This window comes from Charadrius vociferus, unplaced genomic scaffold, assembly GCF_000708025.1.
Source record: "Charadrius vociferus isolate BGI_N301 unplaced genomic scaffold, ASM70802v2 scaffold303, whole genome shotgun sequence".
Taxonomy (NCBI): Eukaryota; Metazoa; Chordata; class Aves; order Charadriiformes; family Charadriidae; genus Charadrius; species Charadrius vociferus.
The window spans coordinates 416,062-441,104 of NW_009647756.1; the positions used below are offsets into that span (position 1 = coordinate 416,062).

The following is a 25,043-nucleotide window of genomic DNA, read 5'->3' on the forward strand; positions in this document are numbered from 1 at the left end:
ATTAATGAAGAATTTACCTGTTCTTAAAGATTTTAAGCTCAGCGGTCTAGTTTCTAGATATTATTCTAATGTAACCCATTTAAACGTATGTGATGGAGTTCATAATTGCCCTTGTAAATGGGTATGGAAAGGAGGGTATATAAATCAATTAGTGATATCCAGCAGTGTGGCTGTAATACAAATTAATTGGGATGATAAGCATTTTAACTGCTACTATACTTACTTGAAGTAGTTTTGATCACTGAATTGGCTCTTGTTGAGTCACTCTATTAATTTGAAGATTTAAAAACACCTAAATAGCAAGATGTTCTGAATTAATGGTCCTAAAGTTTGAGAAATAAAATGATATGTAAAATATTAAACAGCAAGTCAGTTTTACTGCATTTCCAAATAGAGCACAACAGTTTTATTTTGTCCATGTGGTACTGAACAACTGTGTAATAGTATTACGTGATTAAAGATATTATAACACTAGTTTTCTTGCTGGATTTAAGCCACACAGCACAGCACAAAGTCATGATGAATGGTGTCATAATAACATGTTGACTATATAGAAAATAAAAAATTTATTTGGCAGACATGGTAATACCGAAAACTAATACCAGCTTGGATAGGAGACGAATTTTGAAGAATAAAATCATTCCTTTAGTATAATACTCTGGATTATTCTGTTTGGATGCTTGAAAGGATTTCAAGATAAAAGAAAAGTCCTCAAAACACTATAAAACATTCAATAACTATAAATGGAGACTTTATGACTGAGTAGAATATCTGGATGCATGTAGAGATTATAGTAACTATTTCATTTCCCTTGCAATTTTTATTTATTATTGAAGATGCTGGATCTGATTTTTCTCCCGTTTATGTTAACAAGTGAAGAGTCTTTCTTGGAATCAGTGGGGTGACATCACTGTAAAACAGATCTGAAAAAGAGTCAGACCCCTTTTATTTTTAAGTGTTTTGTCCCTCACAGTTTGCCTTTTTTCTTATTTTTGATCCTGCAAGGAAAACATGCTGAATTTTTGACACTACAGTTGTATCAATAGGCCACAGAAACAGGGTCCATTTTCATAAATAAAGAGTAAAGAGTCCAGAGTTCTCATCTTCTCTACATTTGTGTCACTGCTTTGCCTACTCCACTTTACTCCAGACGAGGATCTGACCTTGGGCATTTACTGGTAAAGCAAACAGGGCCTGAATTGTAAGAAAAGTTCATTTTCAGAGGAAAATCTAACTTCACACAGATGATAGCACAATTATATATACTTTTTTAAAAAATAAGATCCTATTTTTCAGTTTTGCAATAACGCAGAATTTTTTTCTGGAGACTGATGCAATTTTGCATGGTAGTGGCCAGGCAGAAAATCACCGACCTGAAAAAACTACAGAGCTAGCGTCTTTCAGATGTTTTTCTTCAGTTTTCCATACGATTTATTTTTTTCATTTAACATGTTTTCTTTCTCATTTTGAAGGTAGGCTGCTAATACAAAGTGATGAGCTGCTGCCCTGTAAACTCCGCCGTGCCTGCCAAACCCTCCGGCCATCCTGTCTGTACGCTTACTTTCACCCTGGCTCCCTCATGGTGTCTGCCTGGCCATTTATTTAGTGAAAGACGCTCCTGTTCTCAGTTACTAGCGCGTCATTAAGTCTCACTGTCCTGTGAGTAACACAGGTATAACCAGCCGCAGTTCTTGTCCCTGATTTAATTAATCCTGACAAGCTTTTTGCCTTCCACGTTTGCTCAGGTGTAAATGCATCTCTCTGGCTACACGGACACATAAACCCAAATGTAGAACTGCTTTGCTGATATAGCTGTAAAACAAACAAACAAACAGCCTGAAAAACAGTATCATTTTCTTTGAAAAGGTGATGCGAACACAAATCTCCTTTGTTAGTTACACAGACTACCCTTGGGTTTAGCGGAGGTGGTGCTTGAGAACCGGGCATTGCAAACCAGGGTAAACCTTACTCCTGTTTGAAAATACCCTCATGAGCAAACCTACGGAATATGAATGTGTTCTTACAGAGCAGCTGCAGCCTCCTTGTTGTCCTTTACTGCTAGCTGTAGTAAATACGTGTGGAGAGTATGTAGTTCCCAGAAGATCCCGGCTTAACTGGGAGAAGCACCGGAGGTGGTTGCAATGACAGCTCCCCTCCAGCAGACCTGCGGGGCACAACGCAGTGATTCAGCAGCTTCAGCAAAAAGTTTCAGGGTTTTTCATTCAGAAGCACATGGTTGGGGCATATTGGTCATTTCCAGATCATATGTGCTCAATATATAAGACTAGCCTGGCAGATTCCGGCTTACGTCTTGGTGGTATATGAGGCTAGTGTTGCCTTGGACAGTATAGTCAAGAGTAGGGGTCTTTGTGGCAGTTTCTGGTGTTGCTTATGCCTGTGTGGGACACAGCACCCACGTGCATGGGCACTGCCTTCAGGAGAGGATTCGGGACTCCTCTCAGGGCAGATCTGTTGTCTGCTGGGACATTCCTATGTAATTGTATATATGGTGTAGTAGTCTTATAGAAAGTTGGTTCTTGGCTGGCTGTGAAGATCAGAAAACGAAGACGAGACTTTCATTGTCTCTCCTGAGTTGCCTGCCAGCAGCAGTGGTGGCTTTCGGGGGCAGAAGGCACCCAGCCCTGGCCTGCCTTGCGGTGGGCAGGGGAGCGGGGTACACACGCAGGCTTGGGGGTGCTTTGGAGCCCCCACGTTAGAGGGCCTGAGCACAGACTGAACTGAGTTCCCTCCTCTGTCACGTATCCCATGTGTAACTCGGGGCTATGTTTTGAAGATGCTGTTAGAGCTACAGCTAGGTTCTGGGTTGCTGCTGAAAATCCCAGTTGGGTACTGCTTGCATTTCTCAAGGAATTTAAGACCCAAGCAAATCATGCCCTTAGGCTGTCAGTGCTTCTGTTTCCCATCTGTAAAGTAAGAAGAACAGCTCTTCTCTCACTTTGGTGTTATGAAGGTAAAAATATGAATGCTCACGGGTTATTCACATACTGGAGTGGCAGGGTCCATGCTTGTAGATCAGATAGGTAGAAGAGAGCAGGATCTTTCATGCTGCCAAGTATGGCAGGACCAGAAGCACCGCCTGCTGTGCTGCGTGGTGGGGACAGCGGGGCCCGGGGAGAGTCACTCAGGGTGTCTGTGATCTGTGCAGGAATGTCACTTGGGAAGATGTGCTGGCAGGCAGGGCCCCTGCAGTGCCTTGATAAGTGGCACTGTAAAGTCAGGTAACTGAATTTGCATGCTTAACAAATGGATTAATTAAGAGGTCAGATTGTGGTATAATGGAAAAGGATGTTACAGAAAGATCCCCACCCTTCACTGGGCAACTGATAGAGGATGTTTGTGGGAATAATAAACTCTGTGCTACAAATGAAGAAGTTAGCTGCTAAGGAACAGACATTGTATTATGGACTAGAACAGAAGGCTAACCAAAAATGAGGTGCTGTTGCCTTCTGATTTACTGCAAACAAATCTGAATAGCTCTGCTATGCTGGTAGTAGGATGCTGAACTTTATTTCCTGGCCTTAATCACCTGATATGAATAAAGGTTTCAAAGGGCTATACTTCTGTCGTATTACCAAGATCAGTATCCACTGGCTCCGCTGACTTAGGTTACATGACTCTACTGGTTAACATTACAGATTTGCAATTGAAACTTGGCAATTTTGTTGATGAAAGGCATGAAGGAGGGAGCAAGCTGCATCATATTCCCAGTTCTAAACTGGGGGAGATGCAGCAGACGAGGGTAAACACTTCCTTTTCTGCCATTCCAGTTGGCAAACACAACTTGGTATACACACAGCAAAGGCATTTGCTGACTACGAAGCAGCTTTTTTTTTTAGACTCATCCTTTGAAGTGAGGCTGCGTTTTAGCACTGAAATGCTAAAATAGTTAAAATGAAAGTGCTCCGAGGAACTGCTTTGCAAGTTATGGCTCCCCTCAAGGTTATGGAGGCCGTTCAAGGTTCATTCTTTCAAACACCTTTTGACTTGGCAGGATCATGATCATTACTATTATTTGCATTGGAGTAGCGCTTGAAGGTCCTGCAGCGCCGGTTACTGTACACCGTATTTTGAGACCCTGCCCAAAATAGCGTACTGTCTAAATACACGAGATGCAAAAGGGTGGGGGAAGAAAATACTGTCCTGATGGTATGTCTGCCTGCAGTGGAGCAATGGCCAAATTTGTACTTGGAACTTCATTAGGGTAAGGCTATCGGAGCAGAGTGTGTGCTTAACTACTTCTTGTACTCGCAAGGCAGAGGGCAGAGTTCAGCAGGACCCCTCTTCTCCCAGATGCGACGGGACAGAAGCCAGCTGTCCGTATCGCTCTTGCACTGGCAAGAGTCATAACAGCAAAAGCACTTCAGCTTTAGAGACTTCTGCCAACTCTGCTGCGCCTATCGGGGCTCGCACTTTGTCTGAGATAGCTATTGGCAGCAGCCGCCTGTGCCCCAGGCATGGCTCTTAAAATGACCTGGCCAGAGGCACCTTTTAGGTGACCTTGGGTGCAGTTTGTCCATTAGTAAGACCTTGCAGATTGGGCTTCTGAGCTTCATACCCTCTACTTCTTGCTAGTTTTGTTGTTATTTTAATCATACTGTACGAATCTTGAGCAGCACGTAGTGAGAACCTGTGGGATGCTTTTTCTTTTAGCTTTTAAAATAACAGAAAAGGATCATTTTGGATTACGCACCCTCAAGCAGAAACCAGGCCATGAAGTTTCATCTTCTGATGTCCCTGGTGAAAGTGGTATGCCCTTTTCAGACTAAAAGCAAACCTGAAGACTTAGAGGGGTTTTTGGCTTTCCGCCCAAGTAATACCTCTTTTTTTTTTTTTTTTAAGGCCTAGACAGTCTTGTAGAGATTAACTATGACTTGATTAAAATTAATGCTGGAAAATTTGGAATGAAGAATTAAAATAGAATAACTTGTATTTAACATCATGGCTTTAAGGCAGATGTCTGCAGCTAGAAAGATGCAAATAATAAAAAAGAAATCCTCAAATGTGGACATCATACTTTCTTAATTACTTCTTAAAATCCTCATAATAGTATCTCAATCTGGAGTTACTGTGGCAGCCTACGTTTTAGCCCAGGTCTGTTGTGTTCACTCGTAGTAAAAAGCATTCCCTCCTGAACCTTGATGCATACCCAGCCCTACGAGGAAAGATTTTCGATTGTGGTTCTGACGTTACGGTTTGGAAATCCGTTCTGCATTGATTAACATTTGCACATGGCATCCTCTGAGCCTTTTCCTCTGTCCTCCTGCCCTGAGCTCACTCCACCTCCGTGCGGTCCACCCCCGGCTCAAACAGCCATCCAGCACAGCGAGTGCCGATACGTGAAATAGTAGCCCGACTTCTTTCCTTTGTGTTGTTTTCTTTGCAAGGGAGAAAATGGGAGTCTTCGCACAAGGGAAGACTTTGTTTTCCTCTTTCTGTTGTCTGTGATCCCCACCTGTTGTATATATGGTAAAAATATCTGGGACTTATAACCCAGCAACAGTCCGCAGCCAGAGTCATGTGTGACCGGGTCAAACACACACTCGCTGGAGGGTCATGGCCAGGTTACTAAGTCAAGGCTGGCAAGTCTCCACGATAATGTTTTCTTTCTCTCTCACTCTTTTTTTTTTTCTTTTTCTTTTTTCTTCTCCCCTTGTCTGTCTTCCAAACAACAGGTTTTTTTAAAAAAAACAACCCTCGTAACAATGCAAACTATTTAAGCATGACAAATTCAAAGGAGTTTTTTATTAAAAAAAAATTGGACGAGGGGGGCTGAGTCAATGATATTTTGGATTTAATTTTATAGTATAGTTTTATGTGGCACATGAAAGAGAGAAATTTGTATTGAAACAATTGAGACCCACTTTCCCAGTTCCTGGCTCTTTCCTGGAAGATGATTAAAAGCAGACTTTTTTTTCCAGACGAGACATAAAAATTAAATGATCTACAGTATATAGTTATTTTTTCAAATGTTTGGAGGCTTATAAATAACTTCTACAATCAAATGCACACATACAAGCAGCAGAGAATCTGGTTCTAATTACTTGTACTTTAGTTGAACTTTGGCGTTTCCTTTGACTTTCTGCCTAATGTATGTGAGCTGTGTGCCTTGCACTCCTGCAGTGAATTCACAAAAAAAAAAAGGAAAAAAAAAAGAGAGGCAAAAAATCCAGACTCTTGTTGGTGCCAACAAAAATGAGGGTTAACAGAATGTTTTGACCAAATGCAACACTTTGCTATTCACCCTAATTAGCTGAAATTGCTGCTTCCCACCAGGGACCCTGAGCTCAGTATTCAAAATTCCCTTGAGGCGATCCAGGAAATGCCATTTGCTTTACAACTTCTTATTCTTTTAAGACTCAACTGTCCAAAGTGTGCATTAACATACAAGCTTAATAGTCTAAGTTTCTAGCAAAACGCGAGGCATTTCGTAGCGCCTGCCTGCTTCTAGTTGGTCACAAAGTAAAATACCTCCTCCATCTGTCAACATGGTTTAGCTGGCAGTAAATTAGCTCTCTCAAAGCACGCTGTGCTTTTAAAGATCTTATCGGCTGCTTTATCTAACCTTTAGAAATATTTCAGCCATCTTAGGAATTGTGAAGTGACCGATTGTTTGAGAGTCCCTGTGTGCTTAAGCGGCATTCAGGTGTTGGGTGATGGCACTGAGGCTCTGTTTTCTCAGGTGAGAAGGGACCCTGAAGTGTCACATCCCACGGGACAGGACAGTAGAGCATGGAAAGAAGTTCCTTCTTTTTTTTTTTTTTTTCTTTGCATTCTTCCTAAAATTTTAAGACTGCTTTAAAAATGCCTCTTCTGGCAAAGTCAGCTGTCCAGCCCCCATCCTTTCTTTTTTTCCACCCTGCATGTGGAGACATGCATTAGAAGAAAGCGGGTTCTGCTGTCGTGCATCCACTAGTCACTGACACGACACAGAAATAAGGCTTTATACCTGCTGAGCATGAATTGCTACAGATGCCTGCACCTGATTTCTACACGTCCATGCTGGCAGTACATACGTTTTCAAATAAAGAGTTAAAAAGGTTAGATCCAAGGAAGAATACTAAGTCAGAAGCTGGAGTAAGAGTTGAGCATGTGTAACCTGAGTTCAAGCCTTCTTCAGAAAGCCATACATCTTGCCTGTGATCAATGATGAAAGTTCCCAAACTGGCTTTTCTTACAAAAAATCAAACTCTAGACAGTTGTTCAGCTGATGCAAGTATTACATTGAATAGATTAAGCTCTTTTAGTGGCGCATATTATGTGGGTGTTTCAGGAAGGGTCTTCTGGTTTACATTGGCTCCTTCCTTCTCATATACCTTTTAAAATTGTCCAGAAAAAAGTTCTCTAACGGTATCTTCAGCTCTTCAGTTGCTGACTATATGTTGTGTATTTATGAACTGAGCTGGTTGATTAATCTCTTCTGGGTATCACAAGTTTCTGGTGCTTGGCCGGTGCCTGACAGACCTCTGTTGTACATATGGTTCATGGTTTCAATCCTACTATTGGATGCTAGTGCTTGTTTAGGATGAAATAATCAAAAAAGCAGAAGTGTATTGGTATTATTCCTCAAAGACTGCCTTCCCCAAACTGAAATCACAGGATTGCAGGAGTGCAGTTGTTTTATTGAATGACACAACCTTGTTTTCCCATGGGGAGACTAAAAACTGCCTTTTAGATGGACTGAGAGAGTTGAATGAGCTAATACGAACCACATTGTCTGCTGGTATTAGAGTTTTAAAGCGAAAATTTTATCATTCCACAGACTGGTTGGAAGCCACCATAATTCATGTACGAGCATGAAATAGGGCGCAGACCATTTGAGGCCTCTCAAGGGCATTTGATGAATCTAACTTTAATTTAAAAGTACTAATAGATTATTGATTCAAGTAGGATGACTGGGCAGAGATCAATAACAGAGGACACTCTGTCTCTCTTAAATACCAAAAATTAATGTTGAAAAGAAATTACCATTCTCATCTCTGTTTTCATTAAGAAAAAACTTCATTAAAGTTTGCTTGGTGCAGTAGGAACCTGTAGATTTTTGGTTTGCCAAGGTTCAGCGTATTTAATGCTGAAAAAGATTAGTATAGTTCTGGACATTGTCTTAAAATCACAATTTATGGAGCCACTTGTTATTTTACTTTTCTGTTTTTTCACAGCCTCATTACTGTTAGATATGTAAATAAATCGTTCCCATTAGAAAGGTATTTCTTTGCTTAGAATCAGAGCCTTTAACACTTCACTCTGGCATTTATTTTCTTCTCAAGAAATGTCTGTCCTTGGAAGTTGATGGTAGCTTAACCCAAGTAAAAATGGCAGAAAGGCGCCCTTCTCTCACAACTAATCAGAAGTTGCATCGTGCTCTGTGATGCCCTCTGTGAATTCTGCAGAACACAAGTTGACAATGAATCATGAGTTTAATACAAATGTATCATCTTTGTAATCTGAAAAATATCATGTACAGTAAATCTTGTCTAAGATTTTCCATTGAGTAATATTCTTTAGGGCCTGCTGTTAGTACTCTTGAGATTTAGCTCTGCTGATAGTGCCTAATATTTCTGGATAGATCTGAGTTCACAGATCCTGTCATTTCTGTATATCTGTTGAAAAGTTAGAGGGATTTATCTGAGAAGCAAAAGAATGGCTAGGTGAAACACGAAAATGTATTGCACATCTACAATAAATGTGAGGAATGATGACAGCATATCACAGAAAACTAATGCAGATGTTTTGGAAAGATGTAGTTCTCATGTCTTATCTCGCTTCGTAGAGCTTTCATGTCCTTTCCCTGAAAAGGGATAACCGGCTTTTCAGCAGGTTCAAAACAAATGACCATCTAGAAATATTAAGGCAATAAAGGGATGTGGGGTCATAATATGTAAGTAGCTTTTTCTCAGAGAGGTTTCCTGATGTTACAAATCCTAAGGTAGGTAAGGAAGTGTTGCTGAGTTGCACCAAATTTTACAGATTTAAAAAAAAAAAAAAAAGATGAGTTGTTCAGGTAATTTTGTCTCTTTATGTATCCCCTGATGCATGCTGCTATCCTGCTGTGGCAGAATTGCACATTGGAAGTCTTGCCTTTTGTACAAAAAGTCTTCTTATTTCTAACCATCCAGGAGAGATATAAAAGCTCTCCCACCAAAATTAGGTGCTGACTGGAAGGGTACATGCCACAGGCAGTTTCCCATTGAAGGCTGATATCCAGCATGCACACAGGGATCCCACACAATCCTCGATAGGCTAAAACCAGAATATAAGCCCAAAGTTGTCCATTTTTGGAGCCTAGTAAGAGATTCAAGCCCTATATCTGAAGTGAGCTGAAGCTTTTGTGGTGTTGAGTAGCTGGATCACGAAAAACGATCGAGTACTTAAAAATAAGCTTTTGAGGCTATAGCAGGTAGTCCTGTCACTACTGGGCTTGATTTAGTTCCCCTTAAATTTTGCTAGGAAAGACAAATGAACATTTATTATACAAAGGTAAATATGGGGCAGTTTGATATAGTTATTATATGGTAAATAATCAGGTATTTAAAATTCTTTCATGAATAATTCAATTATATTTCTTTTTTCCTTTGTAGCAGTTGAAACTCAGAGCACCAGTTCTGAGGAACTTGTTCCGAGCCCTCCTTCACCACTTCCACCCCCTCGAGTTTACAAGCCCTGTTTTGTCTGTCAAGACAAGTCATCTGGATATCACTATGGTGTCAGTGCTTGTGAGGGATGTAAGGTAAGTGCCATCATCTCCCTTTTTATAGGACCACATTTCATTTTAGAGGGGTGCAAAGCAATGAAGTTTGGCGTGACTTGATTGTCTCCAAAGATGCCTCTGCCTTTTTTGTGTGAATTAATTCTGATTCACGAGTAAACCCAAGTAAATGACCATTGTGCCTGGAATTATTTCCCTTCATAACTTCTGCCGAAGTATGTCTTTCAGGGACTTTGTAAGTATCGACTAACATGAGGATGTGATCATAGATGCAGAGATAATCAAAGAATAAAGTGAAAATGCTTTGAGACTCTTCACTGTCCATCTGTAGGTCAGGTATACCCTGAGAACTCACATGGTTGTTGTCTGCTCTCAGCCTGGCTTTTTCTGTGTGCTGCTACCTCTGTATATCCAGGGGGTGGAATTTGGGAAAAGGATCTGATCATCTGGAAATTTTTGGCATAGTCTCTAACTGTCTAACTAATCTCAAATCAAATTGGGAATTTGAGGATAAGCAGGTTGGTATTTGCAAAATTTGATCTGGCAGACTACAGTGCTGGCACATCTGCTAGCTGCTTTCCAGTGCTGTGATTGTCAGACCACGAACTGACTATCCATAGGATGTAGTAATACGATACACCATTCTGAAGTACAGAGTATCTAAAGACTACGTGTGCATTGGAGAAGCAGCATCAGCTAAATCATGTATGTATGGCAATAATTAGAGGTGTACATACATTGAACGGTATGTGTGCATGGAAGAAGGTAGTGTAAAAAATGCTAAAGAAAAGATATCATAGGACAGATGATCTCATAGTTAACTTTATTCATTATGGTGCCCTAACTTACGTTCTTTTTTACTGATTAAACAAAAGACCTATGATTTTAATGCATCAAATTAAAATAGTTGTGTAGTGCTTAGTATAGTGAAGATCCTAACGGATGATGAAAATGTGACAGGCATTACAAACATATGAATAAAGTTACTAGAATAAATTAATAAAAGGTATTTTGCTGGTTTATTTGTATGAATCATTTGAGTATTTTTCAGATACTGTGCAGTTAGGCATTTTTACTTTATCCTTTGAACCTGCTACTTCTTCCACGGTACTGGCCTTTTGTAGTGATGTAAATATCATAGTCCTGGGCTTGCGTCATTAGGCAGGAAACTAGAGGATTAGAGTCTGCTTTCTCCCCTGTCTTATAACCATAGGTACTGAAGTATTGGAAGTAACTATTTAAGCTCGTCTCAATTTAGAACCTCTTTCTGGTTTTGAGGTTTTCCGCGGATATCTTGTCTGTATTTTCTTCTTTTAGATGCCACAAAACTGTTGAAATTTAAGTGTCTGTTAGAAAGAACTATGGTAAGAATACGCTGTAGCTGATTTCATTAAATAGGAAATCTCCTCATGCTCAGATGCTAACACACAAATGGTGGTGTCATTCGCTCACCCACACACTCCTTCTAAGCACGGATATAATTTCAGGCTGTGGCAGAAAGGTCACGTGTTCCTAAGACTTCATTATTTTTGAAAAATATGCAGAAATATACTGTAGGGCTTTTATTGGCATACTACAAAGCATTTTCATAAATAATTGAAGCAAGACCACACTTGTCAAAATAGGTGAAGAAATCCATCTTGTAATGTATTAGCCATTATTCAACAACAACAAAAAAATCATGTTCACTTGTTTGCTAATTTGCAAGATGTGGTAATTGTACAAAACCTGTCAGTCTGTCAGTCTATGAGAAATAACAAGATTCCAAAGCAGTAACTTGGCTGCTTGAGACTGGTAATGTTTGGATTAGTTGATGCTAGCTCTTCAACAGGTTGGGCTAGGATTTTGTGAATCTCTTCCACTGATTGCATCAACTTCTTTAGTGAATGCCAGAAACTGGTAAAGAAAATGGGGAGACGACTGAGTCAACCAGTGGTCCCTTTGGTGGACAGTTACGTACTACATTTGCTTTTGACAGTTGTCTTGAGCTTTCAGGTCAATAGAATTGGTGTGCTGAATGGCAGCGGTATGTGACCACACCACCAGAGACAGCCTCAGAAACCTCTACATTGCCCGTTTCTACTCTTTCTCTGAAGAATGTTACCCTTTTGTCTTTGAGCCCTTTTGGACTGTTTGGTTTATTTTTCTTTTCCTTCATCTTCGCTCTACACTTATTTTCATGCATTCATTTCTTGGTCCTGTACCATAAGAAAGCTGCCACATTGTACTTCTTATTTCTAACCATCCAGGCTCCTGCCTGTACTCGAGTCTACCTTCACCCTTGGTTCCCATTATCGGTTCTTCATGCTTCCTTTTGTCTCCAGCATTCTTCATACAAAAAATTTAGCCAGCTAGTTTGCAAGTTTAAACGAGCACTGAGCATTGAGCACTGCTGCTGGGGAAGCCTTGTCTCCTGTGGATCTCTGCTTTTCAGTTGGTTAACCCAGGTTTATTAGAGAGCCTAGGTTTCACTGAAGGCTCCTGCTTGATGCGGAGCTGGAGTTTCATGCTGATTCTCTGGTGAATCAGGGAGCAGTAATAAGCAAGAATTTATGGTACAGCCTTTTGTCTAGTGAAGAAACACAAATTTATTTCTCCTTTACCTGAACACATATCTCCACGCAATTTCGAAGAACTTTTATTTTCTTTGAGATTTGGAATTTCACTGAAGCTGACCAGCCTGTTCAAAAGCTGTTGGGATGGGGAGAGGCAACCTCGCTTACAGACAGCTGGGTTGCACAAAGCTCATTTCATAAGAAGCTACACTAATATCAGCCAAATAAGTATCAATTCTCCTTTTTTTTCCTCTTTTTCTCTGACTTTGTTGCCATTCTCTCATTGTTCGCTCCTATTTCCACCATTTCTTTCTTCACCTGATTTGCAATCTCTGTTCTGTAATGTTAAACCTTAAAATCACTCCTTTATTCTCCTGCGTTGCACCTCCCTCTGCTCTGAGGTCCTTTTCTCAAGTCTTTTCCTTTTTCCTTTCTGACTCATTTACCTTTCCCTTCGAACTCCTGGCAGTCTTGTTTCTCAAGGGAAACAAATGGAAAACTCTGCTCATATCATGTTTATCTAATTAGGGCCCCGTTCCTTTTGTTTTTCTCTGCTGGTTTTCCCTTGGTTTTCTTCTAGTTCTCTCTCTGTTTCCTTCTCCTTTGACTTTCTCCTTTGAGCTCCAGTGAAGCTGCCATCACAGTGATGATTAGCAGTCTCCATCTAGTGCAAAGGGACAGCTTTCTGTCCTGCAGGTTTTGGGCTGATGACTGCCTTTGATTCAGCAGGCTTTCTTTTTCCTGACTTTTGGGGCTCTTTAGATTCTCCTCCTACTTTGCTTACTGTTTATTCAATGTCTTCGTAAATGGCTCTTTATTGAATTCCTGATGCTATTCCCTGAGGTTCAGTTCTTTGGTTTTCCGTCTCAAACGCATCACCTACTGAACTGTTTTATGGTAGACCAATGGAGGAGGTCATGGCAATATTCTGCTCATAAAGGGTGTATTCTTAATGGAGCCCCTTCCAGCCTGGAGCCCTTGGAGGGCTGTGGATGGTGATTATGACCTGAGTTTGGCAACCATTGCACTGGAAATTTTATCTTCCCTCAATTGTCACCAACTCATGGATGATTTCCAAAGTTACCTCCATCTCTGATTTCTCCCCTGCCATCTTTCCTTGGTGTGTCCTCTTGCTTGCCTCACTACTACCTTGGACACAGAGACACACTTTCCACCCTCTCTCTTTGCAACATCACGAACTGTAATCTCACGGCATGCAGTTTTTTCAGACATCATGCCATGATGACATCATTTCTTATCTGCAGCATTGTAATTCACAGTAATCGTTGTCCCTTCTCCTCCAGAATCTGCCTTCAGCTGCCTTCATTATTGCTGTGGTCTTCTCACATGGTGCTTAGATTGGTTCCTTCTTCTGTCCTTCCTTCCTCTTTTCCAACTCACTTTCATCCTTGGACCTTATTCGTTCTGGTACCTGGGAATAACCTCCTAACCTCCTCTGCCAAATGCTTTCTTATTATTCTAAGCGTCCCTTTTATTAAGTGATCCTTCTGTCTTACTTATAACCAGAGTCTTTGGTACTGTGCTCCACTAGAAAGGCTGTTCTGTGCCTTGTTTTGATATACTAGTCTTTTAAGGTTTTTAGTGGCTGGAGTATTTCATAATATTCACTTATGAACCTATGAATTTTAAGCTATCTTGTTTTCTAGTTTTAGTATGTTCGTGCTGAAAATTTTATTTCTGATTAGAGATTTGGAGTACCTGAATTTTTGCCTTCCAAAATCGAAATTTGGGAGTTTTCAGAAGGTTGATATCCTAAGCTTTTTCTCTGTTTGGTCAGTTGAAATCAGCAATCAGGATGTTTTTTCATGTTTTAAACTGATTTAAAAAAAAAAATCAACTTTGTGTTTATTTCTGGGTGTTATGCTGCAAAAGGCTTACGTGCATCATAGCTGGTTAATGGCTTTGTGTGTGTATTAGAATCTCAAAACCAAACTGATCTTCACAGTGAACTTGTATTTTGTAAGAGAAAGTCCAGATCCAGTCCATCCTTTTATGTGTAAAATACATTATATTAACAATATTCCGCTTATTTACAACTTTTCCATTTTGTAAACTGTGTGGCATTTCAGAGGCGGGTTTTGGAATCTACTTGTGCGTATCATGACCTCAGTTAAAGACCTCTGAAATCTTTTTTTTTTTTTTTTTTTTTTTTTCCCCCTGGTCTCTGGGTGTTGCTAGATTGCACGCAAACAAATTCCATACAAAATGAGCAGCTTGGATTTATCCAGCTGGTACAAGTGGTTATAGGGCTGGCTGTCACCGAAAGCTCAGCTTTTTGGTCCTGACTTGACTTGTCATTGTAGCCGGGTTTGCAGAAAGGGAGACTGAGTGTAGTGGGCTGGATTCCCCACACAATGCCATCATTATGTGGGCGAGGAGGAGAAGCTGGTGTTCTGGCAGCTTCAGCTGTCTCTGAAAGCCTTGTCCCTTGTTCTGAGCAAAAAATTCCTCTGCTGGCAATCCTGCCCGGATTCCTGGCTTGAATTTGGTGGGCAGCAAAGACGCCTAGAGCAGTTTCAGGAGAGAAGACAGAGGAGCATGTAAGAGGGTAGGTTTGCGGTCCAACAGTTTTGTCTGAATGATCAAGGTGCCTCTCTGCCTGTTGTTGATGCTAACAGACAAAAATGTAGATAAATCTACTTCAATGCCGAGTGATCCCAGGTCGGCTTCTATCATAAAAGAAGAATAGCTTTCCTTCCATCAGAGTTTTCATACAAAATCACATCTAATGTGGGAACATTAAAGTAAAAGGGTAGCCACATTTAATATATTTTCGAAGGTCTTCAGCTATGAAAATATGTCTATTTGTTTGACATCTTCCTGACTTGAATATACTTTTTTTTTTTTTATTCCAAATACTCTAAGCTGTATGGAAAATAGGCATTGATATAAACCTTGAAATTTAGGCCTATAATTCAGTAGGACTGACTCCCACAAAAAAAGAAAAAAAAAAAAGAGGTATGATACACATAAGAGAAGAAAAAACAAAAAAGAGTGAAAATGAAACAGTTTTTGCTTTGTCCGGATTTGCTGATCCACCTGGATGTTTAGCTTGGGAGAAAAGCTGTCATTTTGTTACGGCTTTATCTTACTTGCTTACAGACCCAGTGGGAGGCAGTCCTACCACTCAGCTTGAGGCCCAAAATTAGTTGCCTAACTTTGAAGACTGGGCTCTCTCTGCAATCAGTGGAGAGAGAGGAGCCCCTCTGATGGCTGATTCAGAGCATCTAAACTAGGTCTCCCCTGGGTGCCCTTCCAGAGCAGCCTGTCCCCACAAGCCGTTGGGTTAGGGGCCCAAAGCGCAGCTGTGTTAATATTCCCCATGATGTGCCCCACGGTTATGTCCTTCTGGACACCGGGAGGGTTGGGGTTCCCCCATTGCGGGACGTGAATCCGTGATCAGCATCGGTCAACAGCAGATCTACAAAATACTACTGACAGAGAGTGGAACTGGTTTTGATTTTGTTTATTTATTTGAAGTTCGATCGCAAGGATATTACGCTTTGGTCTGCAAGAAATGTTGATGAGTGGCCTGAAATATTTTAGGGATTGTCATAGCAAAGTTCCCTTTATGGAACAGTGTCCTTCGGGACAGATGCCTTTTTCTTTTAGTAATGCTTCTTACATCATGTGAGGACAGATTTGCATTTTCTTAGGCAGTTTGGGGATTGTAGAGGGATCTTAAGCAGCAATTCTTTTTGATAACACCACTCTTGCACATGTTAGCTTCTAGCTATAATGTAATTATGTTTAAGCCTATATTTATGCCCCTTTACTGGGAATTAAGGATCCAGATATAGAATTTTCTCAGTTACCTAACACTAAAAAGGAGAAACAAACTTCATAAAACCAGCTAACTAATATGTCGTATGTTTATTTGGCTTTATTTTTTTCCTGGCATGTTTTAATCACCTACAACTGAAACAAAAAGTAAGAAATGTAAAGTTCAAAATATGTGCACAGTATGATTTATGTCATGGAAAGTAGTAATATTGTTTGCAGCAATGCAATTGTAAAAGCTTCTATCAGTTCAAAGAAAAATATAGATCAGCTTGAACGATCAAGCTGTATTCGTCTCCATTTAAGCTGTATTAGTAAGTGACAGTGCCAGCAGTAGAGATGCATGCTGTCGCTCATGCACTGCTATGAAAAATTCCTCAAATCATGGAAAATTGCTCCTAGTTTCACCTAAATCAACAATCATTTTTTATAGGGTGAAAAATGTATTTCAAGATACATTTCTGCATACTATTAATATCAGCTGATCTTAAACTGTAAGCACTTTGCAGTGTAGTAACGTTGAGAGCCATTTGTTTGCAGAAAGCCGTGCCATATGCAGAAAGACGCTAAATGAGTTGCAACTGATTTAAATGCAGTAACGAAAACCCAGAGTCTTTATATATTTCAAACGATCAGAGGAGACCTGGTTGTTTTAATGCTGTCTTTGAGATGCTAGTTTTTTTAATAACCAAAAAAAAGGAAACCAAGGTGTACTTTGAAAAGCTGGTGTCTATGTTTCAGTAAGTTGTTAGTTAATTTTTGTCTTTGTTTGGAAGATAAAGCTTTCACCAAATACTGAATTTATTTCAGATGTTTTAATGATGAAGAAGCATATATTTTTTGGAAGTCCACTGAAAGCAAGTAAAAATGATGAAATCAATGGGATCAGGAAAAATAATTTTGTGTTACCATATATTTTAAAATCTCTTTTCTGGGTAGTGTGAATGATGTGAAATGAAGAAGAAAAAAATTAATTGCCAACCATGACAGATATAAAAATGAAAATTGTGTTGAGCGTTTGAATGCCCTATTTGATTTTCAGTGCTTTGGGTCCAAGTTGTGGATTCTGCCTTTGCTGTGCCCCTCCGCTGGGCTTCTGGAACAGAGACAAAGAGCAGCGGTGTTCGTAGGGGGGGGTATAGCATATACACCCACAGCTAATATTCCTCTTCAACTGCCCATTGCCCTCAGTCATAGACCAGAAGTTCATCTTAATCTGCAAGAATTGTTGGTTTTGCTATTATTTTAATTTGTTTCTGGCAGTGATGCCAGGGCTATTACAAGTGCAGAGATTATCCCAAATTATTTTCTAACCATGCTAACCATGCTGCTCCAGTTATTCGTGAGCGCAAGGGCTAATGTCCTGTGGAAACAGGAACTGGAAACTACTCCCTTATTTTGCATAAGCTGTCAAATAGCGACATATAAGTGTTTGGATTAGATCTTGCACTCCCTTTTCCTGCAAAATTCCCAACGCCATCAGTAAAGTCTTTCGCAAAAAAGAGCAGCATCATCAGACTCTTAATCCACGGTGCATCTGTGACCAGCCACGTTTTGGGGCACAGCTTTGCCGTCCTGTGTACCTGGGAGGTTTCTGGCTGTACCAGCTAGCGCTCCTCCTGCATGCGGCCGTCTCCCGTGGCCAGTTTGGATGCAGCCATCCCGTTTCAGAAGCCGAAGGAGTTAACTAATGTAGATGGGGACTTTCCCATCGTATGTCAGCCAGCCATAGTGCCCATGACTGTCCCCAAGAGCATTTCCTAATATAGATGTAGCCTGCGTGCCTGCTGACCTTGCATAGCTTTTCAGGGTCTTTGGCCAATACCCAGTCCATAACAGCTACAGTTTTTTCATTATTGTTATTAAACTAAAATGGTTGAGTCTTACTCTTCTGGCAGTGTCTATTCCTTTCTATACCTGAGTATACACACCGTAAAAAGAAGAAACTTCAAATTTACATCTGTATGTACCTGTTATCGGAGTTGAATCATGGTTTATCACAGCGAGGTAGGTACTGACGAGCCCTTGTTAGATGTGTTTGTCACGTTTCTAGCCAACTTTCACCTGCCCATAGCTGGTGTGGCTTATTAGCAGATGGCTGAGAGAGCTGAGGTTCACACCAGATCAGTAACATGCGCATGGTTTGCAACAGCTTCAACAGAATTAAGTAAATTATGTGTATGTGTAAAACTGCTGTCTATGCAAATCACATCATGACGTACCAACGAGCAACGCCAGAAGCAGGTGGGCTGCGATTCAGGCTGGTACTCTTGCTTGCTGAGAAGTCCCCTCGTTTGCATGCAACGGATGTGGAGTGTGTTTTTGTTTTCCTGTAAGTAGGTTCTAATGGATTTTACCTTTTCAATGTTCTTCACTAGAGAGGGGGAAAAACCCTTTTATTTTGTTCTCATCTTGTCAGACTATTTCATAGCTCTCCATTAGTTTAAGGACCACATGTGGCCTTTAAGTATAAATGTGGAGTACAGACTGTCCTGTGCTCACCCGGAAAGTTGGTACAATACAGGAAAAAATGCAGCTTTCCACCGTGTTTAATACAACGTTTTATAATGTGATCTTTAAAAGTATTGTTTGCAGAGGTAATCCAGCAGATAAGGAAATATGGATGTCTGAGCAAACATCTCAGAAATTAAATACTCTGAGATTTTCTATTAACAGTGATAGCCTCCCTTTTTTTTTTAATACCATGCCATATTTACTTATGCTTACTGAACAGCAATTATAGATATGTAAAATTACAGTGAACTAGCTTTCATTTTCTAACTCTGGAACTTTTAAAAAAGAAACTGGTTAATGAGGCATTGATAGAGAAGGATATTGCTGTAGTCTTGAAGTATGCATACGTTGTTTCTTGAGTTCCGTATAAAGGACATACCTGTCATGTCCTTCTTCCTATTTTATATTATTCTGATTGTTTCAGAGGAACATCCCATATACAAGAGACACCTCTAGGTGTGACATCTGTGCTGCTCAATACTCCACTTACAAAAACTTCTTGTAGCGTTAAAGAAGCCATGCACCCAGTTCTGTAATTGGTAGTTTTGGTGTATCGGTATAGTAACTGTTTCATTTGTAGACTGCTGCAGCTGGTCTGCCAAATATACAGGGTCCCTACTCATAAACTGTTCTTCCCTCTGGTAATATGCAGGAGTCCCCACAATTTCCACAGCTCAATTCAGGAGACAGCTGAGAAGTGGAAAGACATTTTTGTGTATGAAGTCCCTTATGATTTCACATGGCCACACTTAAAATTTCTCATTTAATATATTTTAGTGGGAAAAGTTACTATGCAATAAAAACTGTATCATAATACCTATGTTTAAAGGGGAAAAGGTATATTGTTTCTGGATCCCCTGCCTAGAATAACGGATACATAAATTACAAGGTGAGACGGCAGTCGCAAGTAGTGCCAAAAAATGTAGATTTGGTTGGCTGTACATGCAATCGGCGATTTCACTCCGGCTACAGTGAACCTCAGCGACTGCTGGGGACCCTTCCAGCGCTGGAGGGGAGAGCCAGCAGCCGCCAGCCACGGCACGTGAGCAGGGTCCGCCGTCGCCTGGTGGCAGGGAGACCGTTAAAATGCTTACGGAGCAAGTTTGTTCCCGTTTCAGAGTTTCTTTAAAAGTGACAATTTAACAGGACCCATTACTGTCAGCTGTGGCCAGTTCCCTCTCCCTCCTCCCAGGCATTTACCAGGGAAAACAGAGATTTATAGCCATGGAGCAGCTGCTCCGATGGGCTACCGTTCATTCCTCCCGCAAGTGTCCCGGCTGGCTGCTCTCCAGATGAATCTTCCCAACAAGGGAGGCGTCTTCCCCTTCTCTGGGGTGCTTGGCTTTCTTTGGAGTCCTGTGCACCTATGATAAATACGTGGAAATTATTAGATCCTCGCTTCAGAGTGCGCTGTGATCCTCACGTGCTTTGTGCCAGTCCAAAAGAATGACAGGGCTCCACGTTTAGGGAGATTTAAGCAGAGCATTTCAGAGAAAGCTCTGCAGCCTGTCATATTTGAAATGAATGAGCACTCCAATTTTTTACCTTTTTTTTTTTTGCTTATTTTCTTTGGATCAGCAGATCAAGGCACAGCTCAGATGTCACTGCATATGGTCTTAACCAGTCCACGTTTATTCGTAGTGACGCACAGCAACTGCTACATGTACAGAAACAAAAGTGAAAACTACCTATTTTTTGGAAAGGAAAGAAGAAAGGGAGTGTTAGGTGAACAGGAGACGTGCAAGCACAGCACCCAGGAGCCAAATGGATGAGCTAACTAAAAAGACCTTTTATCTTACCCCAAGTCCATGTGATTTTCGTAAACCGAAAGAATGATCGTCTTGTGATTACATGAGCTCTGTGCTTGAATCTGGCCATTGATTAAAGTCTGGCAGGGGAGGGAGAAAACAGGAAAACATCTTGCTAAGATTTTCCTGTGTTAGATTAATCAGCCCCAGTTCGTTCACTCATCTCTGAAAGGTCATGTTTTCTCGTCGTCAAAAGTTGCCCGGTGCCAGACTCTCCCTTGCTTCCCTACGGCTTGGCTGAACAAACAGTGATGCCCAACACTGGGCAAGGTGGAGGCAGCACTGCATTTGGCCTGTAAGCTGTGATGCTTTTTCAGCATGTGAGGGTGATTTGTGTCCGTGTTTGCAACGAGACACACATCTCCGATTAGTGTTACCTTAAGAGTCCTCACACTTGGAGGAACTAGTCAGTTGATTCCTCTGGCTCTGTTTGTGCAGTTGCTAATCCCATGCACTGGCACAGACTGCATTTCATCCTCCTTTCTCAGCCTGCTTTTCCATATTGTTGAGACCGTTTTGACCGTGTGTACTTTGACTGTGTACGGGAACCGGGCAGAGGGATATGGCCACCATCTCACTCCTGAAAATGGTGGGTTTGCCAAGCTGGTCCAGCTCCAACTCATCTCTCTGCTGTCGCCTTCAGTAATGAGTTTCAGCTGCAGTGTGGAAAGGTAATTTTCCTTCACTACTGCCAGTACTAGAGAGCCAGACTTGCATATTTCTGGGTGTTTACTTGAACTCTGTTTTCTAGTCTCCAGGCATCCGAGTTTCACTAAACTCTACGTTTTACAAGGTTTTAGTGGGTAGTTTTGTGTTAGCAGTTTCTTTGTCACTGAATGTGGGGGAATAAGAGTGTAGCATGAAGTAGTAAGTACAAGATACTATTTCCCAGATTTCAAGAGATCTGATACAACATATTTGTTTAGAGATCAATTGTCAAAACTAAGAGCAAAAAAAAAAATTGTGGGGAGATAATGAACGTGTGTTGATGAGTCGATCAGATGGATGCCTGAAAACCGTACCAGGAAGCATAATGGTCAAGGCATCTGGTTTATTTTGGCATGTTTATGTCCATGTTATTTCTTCTGAATATTTTTGGGTTGCTTTCTGCATTGTTTTCATATGTCACTTCATCCCTCCCCAGAAACAACTTCTCTGCTGCGGATCGGGCACATTTTAAAACTCCTCCCAGGTCGGACCAAGGGAATAGAAAAGTGCTGGGTCTGGAAGACAAGCGGGAGCCATCCTGCGGCATGGCCAGAGCCAGCTCCTCGCTGGTCACCCTGGCAGGCGGGTGCTGGGCTGGCACCCACAGGCACCCACCCGGGCTCGGGCTGGGGCACTGCCGTGGCTCCGGGTGGGCTGGGGAGAGAGCGGGGAACAGATGGCTGTGCACGCAAACAGCGTGAATCTCTCTGCTAGACCAAGGGGAATTGTGCTCCATCCCGCTTGCAGGCATATATAAATATTAGTGGCATAGCCTGCATTATTGTTTCAGCTGAACTGTAAACATTCGGTTTCTGATAGTGGGTTAGAAACTAGCGTCGCTATAAATTTCAGACGGTGCAGAAATGCAGGGATTTTTACATTAGTTGAAAATTAATGAAGGTCCCCGCGCCTCTTCTGCTAAATAACCGTGGTGCCAAATATGTGCGGGAACTCAGTGAGCCTTATGGTGAAGGCAGGGAGGGGAGGAGGAGGAGGATGCAAAGCCTGCCCATGCGGGGAGTTTCCTTGGAGCATGCACATACCTTCCTTCTCCCATGTAGGCTTGTGTTTGAGCTTGCCTTCTTGACATGTTTCCATCTCTGCCGGCAGCTAAATGGAGAGGCTAATTTGAGAGACTACTACAAGTAATTGCAGCATAGTAATTGCATAGCTAACATGAGTCTTTTCCTTGTCCTGCCTGCTGCGGACATCTGCGTGTCACTGCATGGGTATAGCTGGGCGGGGATTTTTTGTTTCTTTTGACTAGGATGTCTACTACTTTTTTAGTGTAGCTGTTGCTTAGTGTCCTTCCTTTGCAGCTCTGTGCAAAAAAATCCCATGTATGTCTAGTAAAATTGTGACATTGGAAGATGGTCCCCCTGCTCCAGCCACCCGAAAACCTAATGTATAAAAACAGAGGCACAAATTAAGAGCGTAAGTCAAAATCAGTCATACATTTGGCGGATAACAATTTGGAAAGTCTTTCCTGATACTGTGCTTCCATACAAGAGAGCAGCTACATAAATGGTTTGGAAAAGTGTCATTCTTTACGAAGAAATACTGCGCTTAATTAATTCTTGCTCCTGGGAGGTCAACCTGGGGCACTCATTATTGTCTTAATTGGTGGTATAAATCCTGAGGCACTGAGGGGAAGAGAGGAAAAAAACGATGAGCAGTTAACAACATATAGCCTTTTGGATAAGTGCTAGCCAGTTGTACGACCATCCTAGTGACATTTTATGGTTTTATTGGGTTATAGGTCTGGTCCTCCACAAATTAGGTTAAAGGGAATTGATTTGCATAAACAAAAATATAAGAAAATAGCAAAATGCAATAATTCATTCCTGAGTTCTCAATTAAACTGTGTGAAGTAACTCAGTGCACTGCAACTCAGAAAAGCATTTCTTTGATCTCCTGTTATTCGTATTAAATTATATTCATTACTCTTCCCATCTGGAGTTTCCTAGCAGGCCAAAAATCATCCCACAGACATTACTGAAAGGAAGTTAACTGTAACTTTTTAATTGTATACATTTAATCTCCTTTTTCTTTTTAATTTGAAGAAAGCAGATGGAAGTGCATACCAGCACCTTCCTCTCTGTTTAAATTACTGAAGTGGAGAAGCAGAAAATCTCAACCGTTCTTTTCCCTCACATATTGTCTCAAGGTGATGACTGTTCTGTCTGGAGACTTTGACATGTTTGCTAAAAAGGTCAGGAGTTCAGTGAAAATCGAAATTGTGGAGAAATCCATGCGTGGTCTTCGGGATACTGTGGTACCTTCACTGGAGAAATCCGGTTGCTGCAGATTTGCAGCTGATTGAACGCATCTCCCTTGTTTCATTGGTAGCTGCCTCTGTGCCAAGCTGGCCAGCAGAAGTGTTTCAAACTCCCCAGAAAAAAAAAAATAATAAAAAAATCGATGTTTTGATGTTTTTCGCTATGTTTTTAACATTAGGCCAAGGTTTGTGGAATCAGAAGATGGGTGGCATGGGGCACCATGAAAAATGGGATTCATTTCCAGCCTCACCAGTGACTAACGGGTAATTGGCATTAGTAGCCCCATGAATAATTTCCTTCAAGCTCTCTCATTGAAATCGGAGGTTTTTTCCTTGCCCTCCGAGGCTCACAAGATTTTCTTCCACCTTAGAAACTATTAGGATTTATCAAGTATGGCATGGTCTGTCTTTGCTAGCAAATTTTTTGCAGTTGTGGATGAGCATCCCCATTTTGGTAGCTTAGGGAGGGGTTACACTTTCCTCATCTGCCTATCCCTGTCCTCTGGCCCTTTTTCTGTCTTTAAGAAATGAGAAAACCCAGAAACATTTCAAACTTTTCCATTTGTGTAAAAATAATGAAAAGAGAATAGGCCTTTTTTTCTCCTTATGAGGTTGCTCTTAGGTCCACAGGTCTGTATTCCCATATGCAAGATGTGGGATAACACCTGCTTATTTTTATGAAGTGTTTTGAGTTTGGTCAATTTAAAAAACTAAACAGAACAAAACAACACCCTGGTTTCAATAGCAAATTTGGAAGGTTATGACTTCTCTTCATCTGCAGAATAAATGGCTGGGCGAGATGAAATGTGGATGGCGAGCAGAGAGATTCTGCTGGAAATAACATCAACGACAGACAAACCCAGAGCACTTCCCAGGGCGGGCTGGTGCCCAGCCCCTCTGCTGCCGACCGGCTGGCATCTCTAGGTGCTTTCTACAAGCTATTGACATTTAACAGCATTTATTCGTTTGTTTTTGCAAAGATCTGCCTGTCCTGCCCTGACATACATCATCAGCACAATTTCCCTGCTTCCTGGCAGTGAGCCTTCCTCTACTTATTGTTGTAGCTGCTTCCATTTTGTGCCGGCGGTGGTTTCCAGCCACAATGTCGGACAATTAATTTGTTTATTCTGCAAGCCGTGACTTCCAAAGCGTGATAGACAGTGCAGACATCCCGGAAAAGTGCTGTGCAACTGGGAATATGCTCATTTTAGCTTCCTTTTAGATAGCTGCTTTGGCAGCTTTCATTACTTCTGGGGTCTTGTGTTCTGACTGCAGCCATTTTACAGTGTCTTTTGCAATATATGGAATCACTTAACAGCATATGCTGGGGCTTTTTAGGTCTTTTATAAGCCTTTCTATGCAACTCCAGTTGTGGCATTGCATGTTATCAAGGCCTTTCAGAGCAAATTTTGCTGGTTAACAACTAAAAATTGTGTGTCTCTCCCCTAACCTGACTGCTGATCCTACAAGGACTTTGTGAGAAAGGGGTTTTTTGTTCCTTGACTGCTGCCACCTGTAATAAAAATACCGCAAACCACATTTAGTTCATGAACATACCTGGGCAATTCCCTGGACACAGAGCAAAGTAGTTTTGTGCAGATCTCATCATTGAGAGAGATCTTAAATGTCTTTGTTTCTCCTCCAGAGAGAGCAGG

At 41.2% G+C, this 25,043-nt stretch overlaps 1 protein-coding gene across 6 annotated transcripts in view; it reads left to right on the forward strand.

Moving 5' to 3' along the window:
• RARB (retinoic acid receptor, beta) overlaps positions 1 to 25,043 on the forward strand; it is a 195,528-nt gene that overhangs the window by 117,368 nt on the left and 53,117 nt on the right. For all 6 annotated transcript variants that reach the window (XM_009882153.1, XM_009882152.1, XM_009882158.1 and 3 more), the window contains one exon: positions 9,597 to 9,745. In XM_009882153.1, the coding sequence (XP_009880455.1) occupies positions 9,597 to 9,745 (149 nt within the window). The remainder of the gene's footprint in view (positions 1 to 9,596; positions 9,746 to 25,043) is intronic.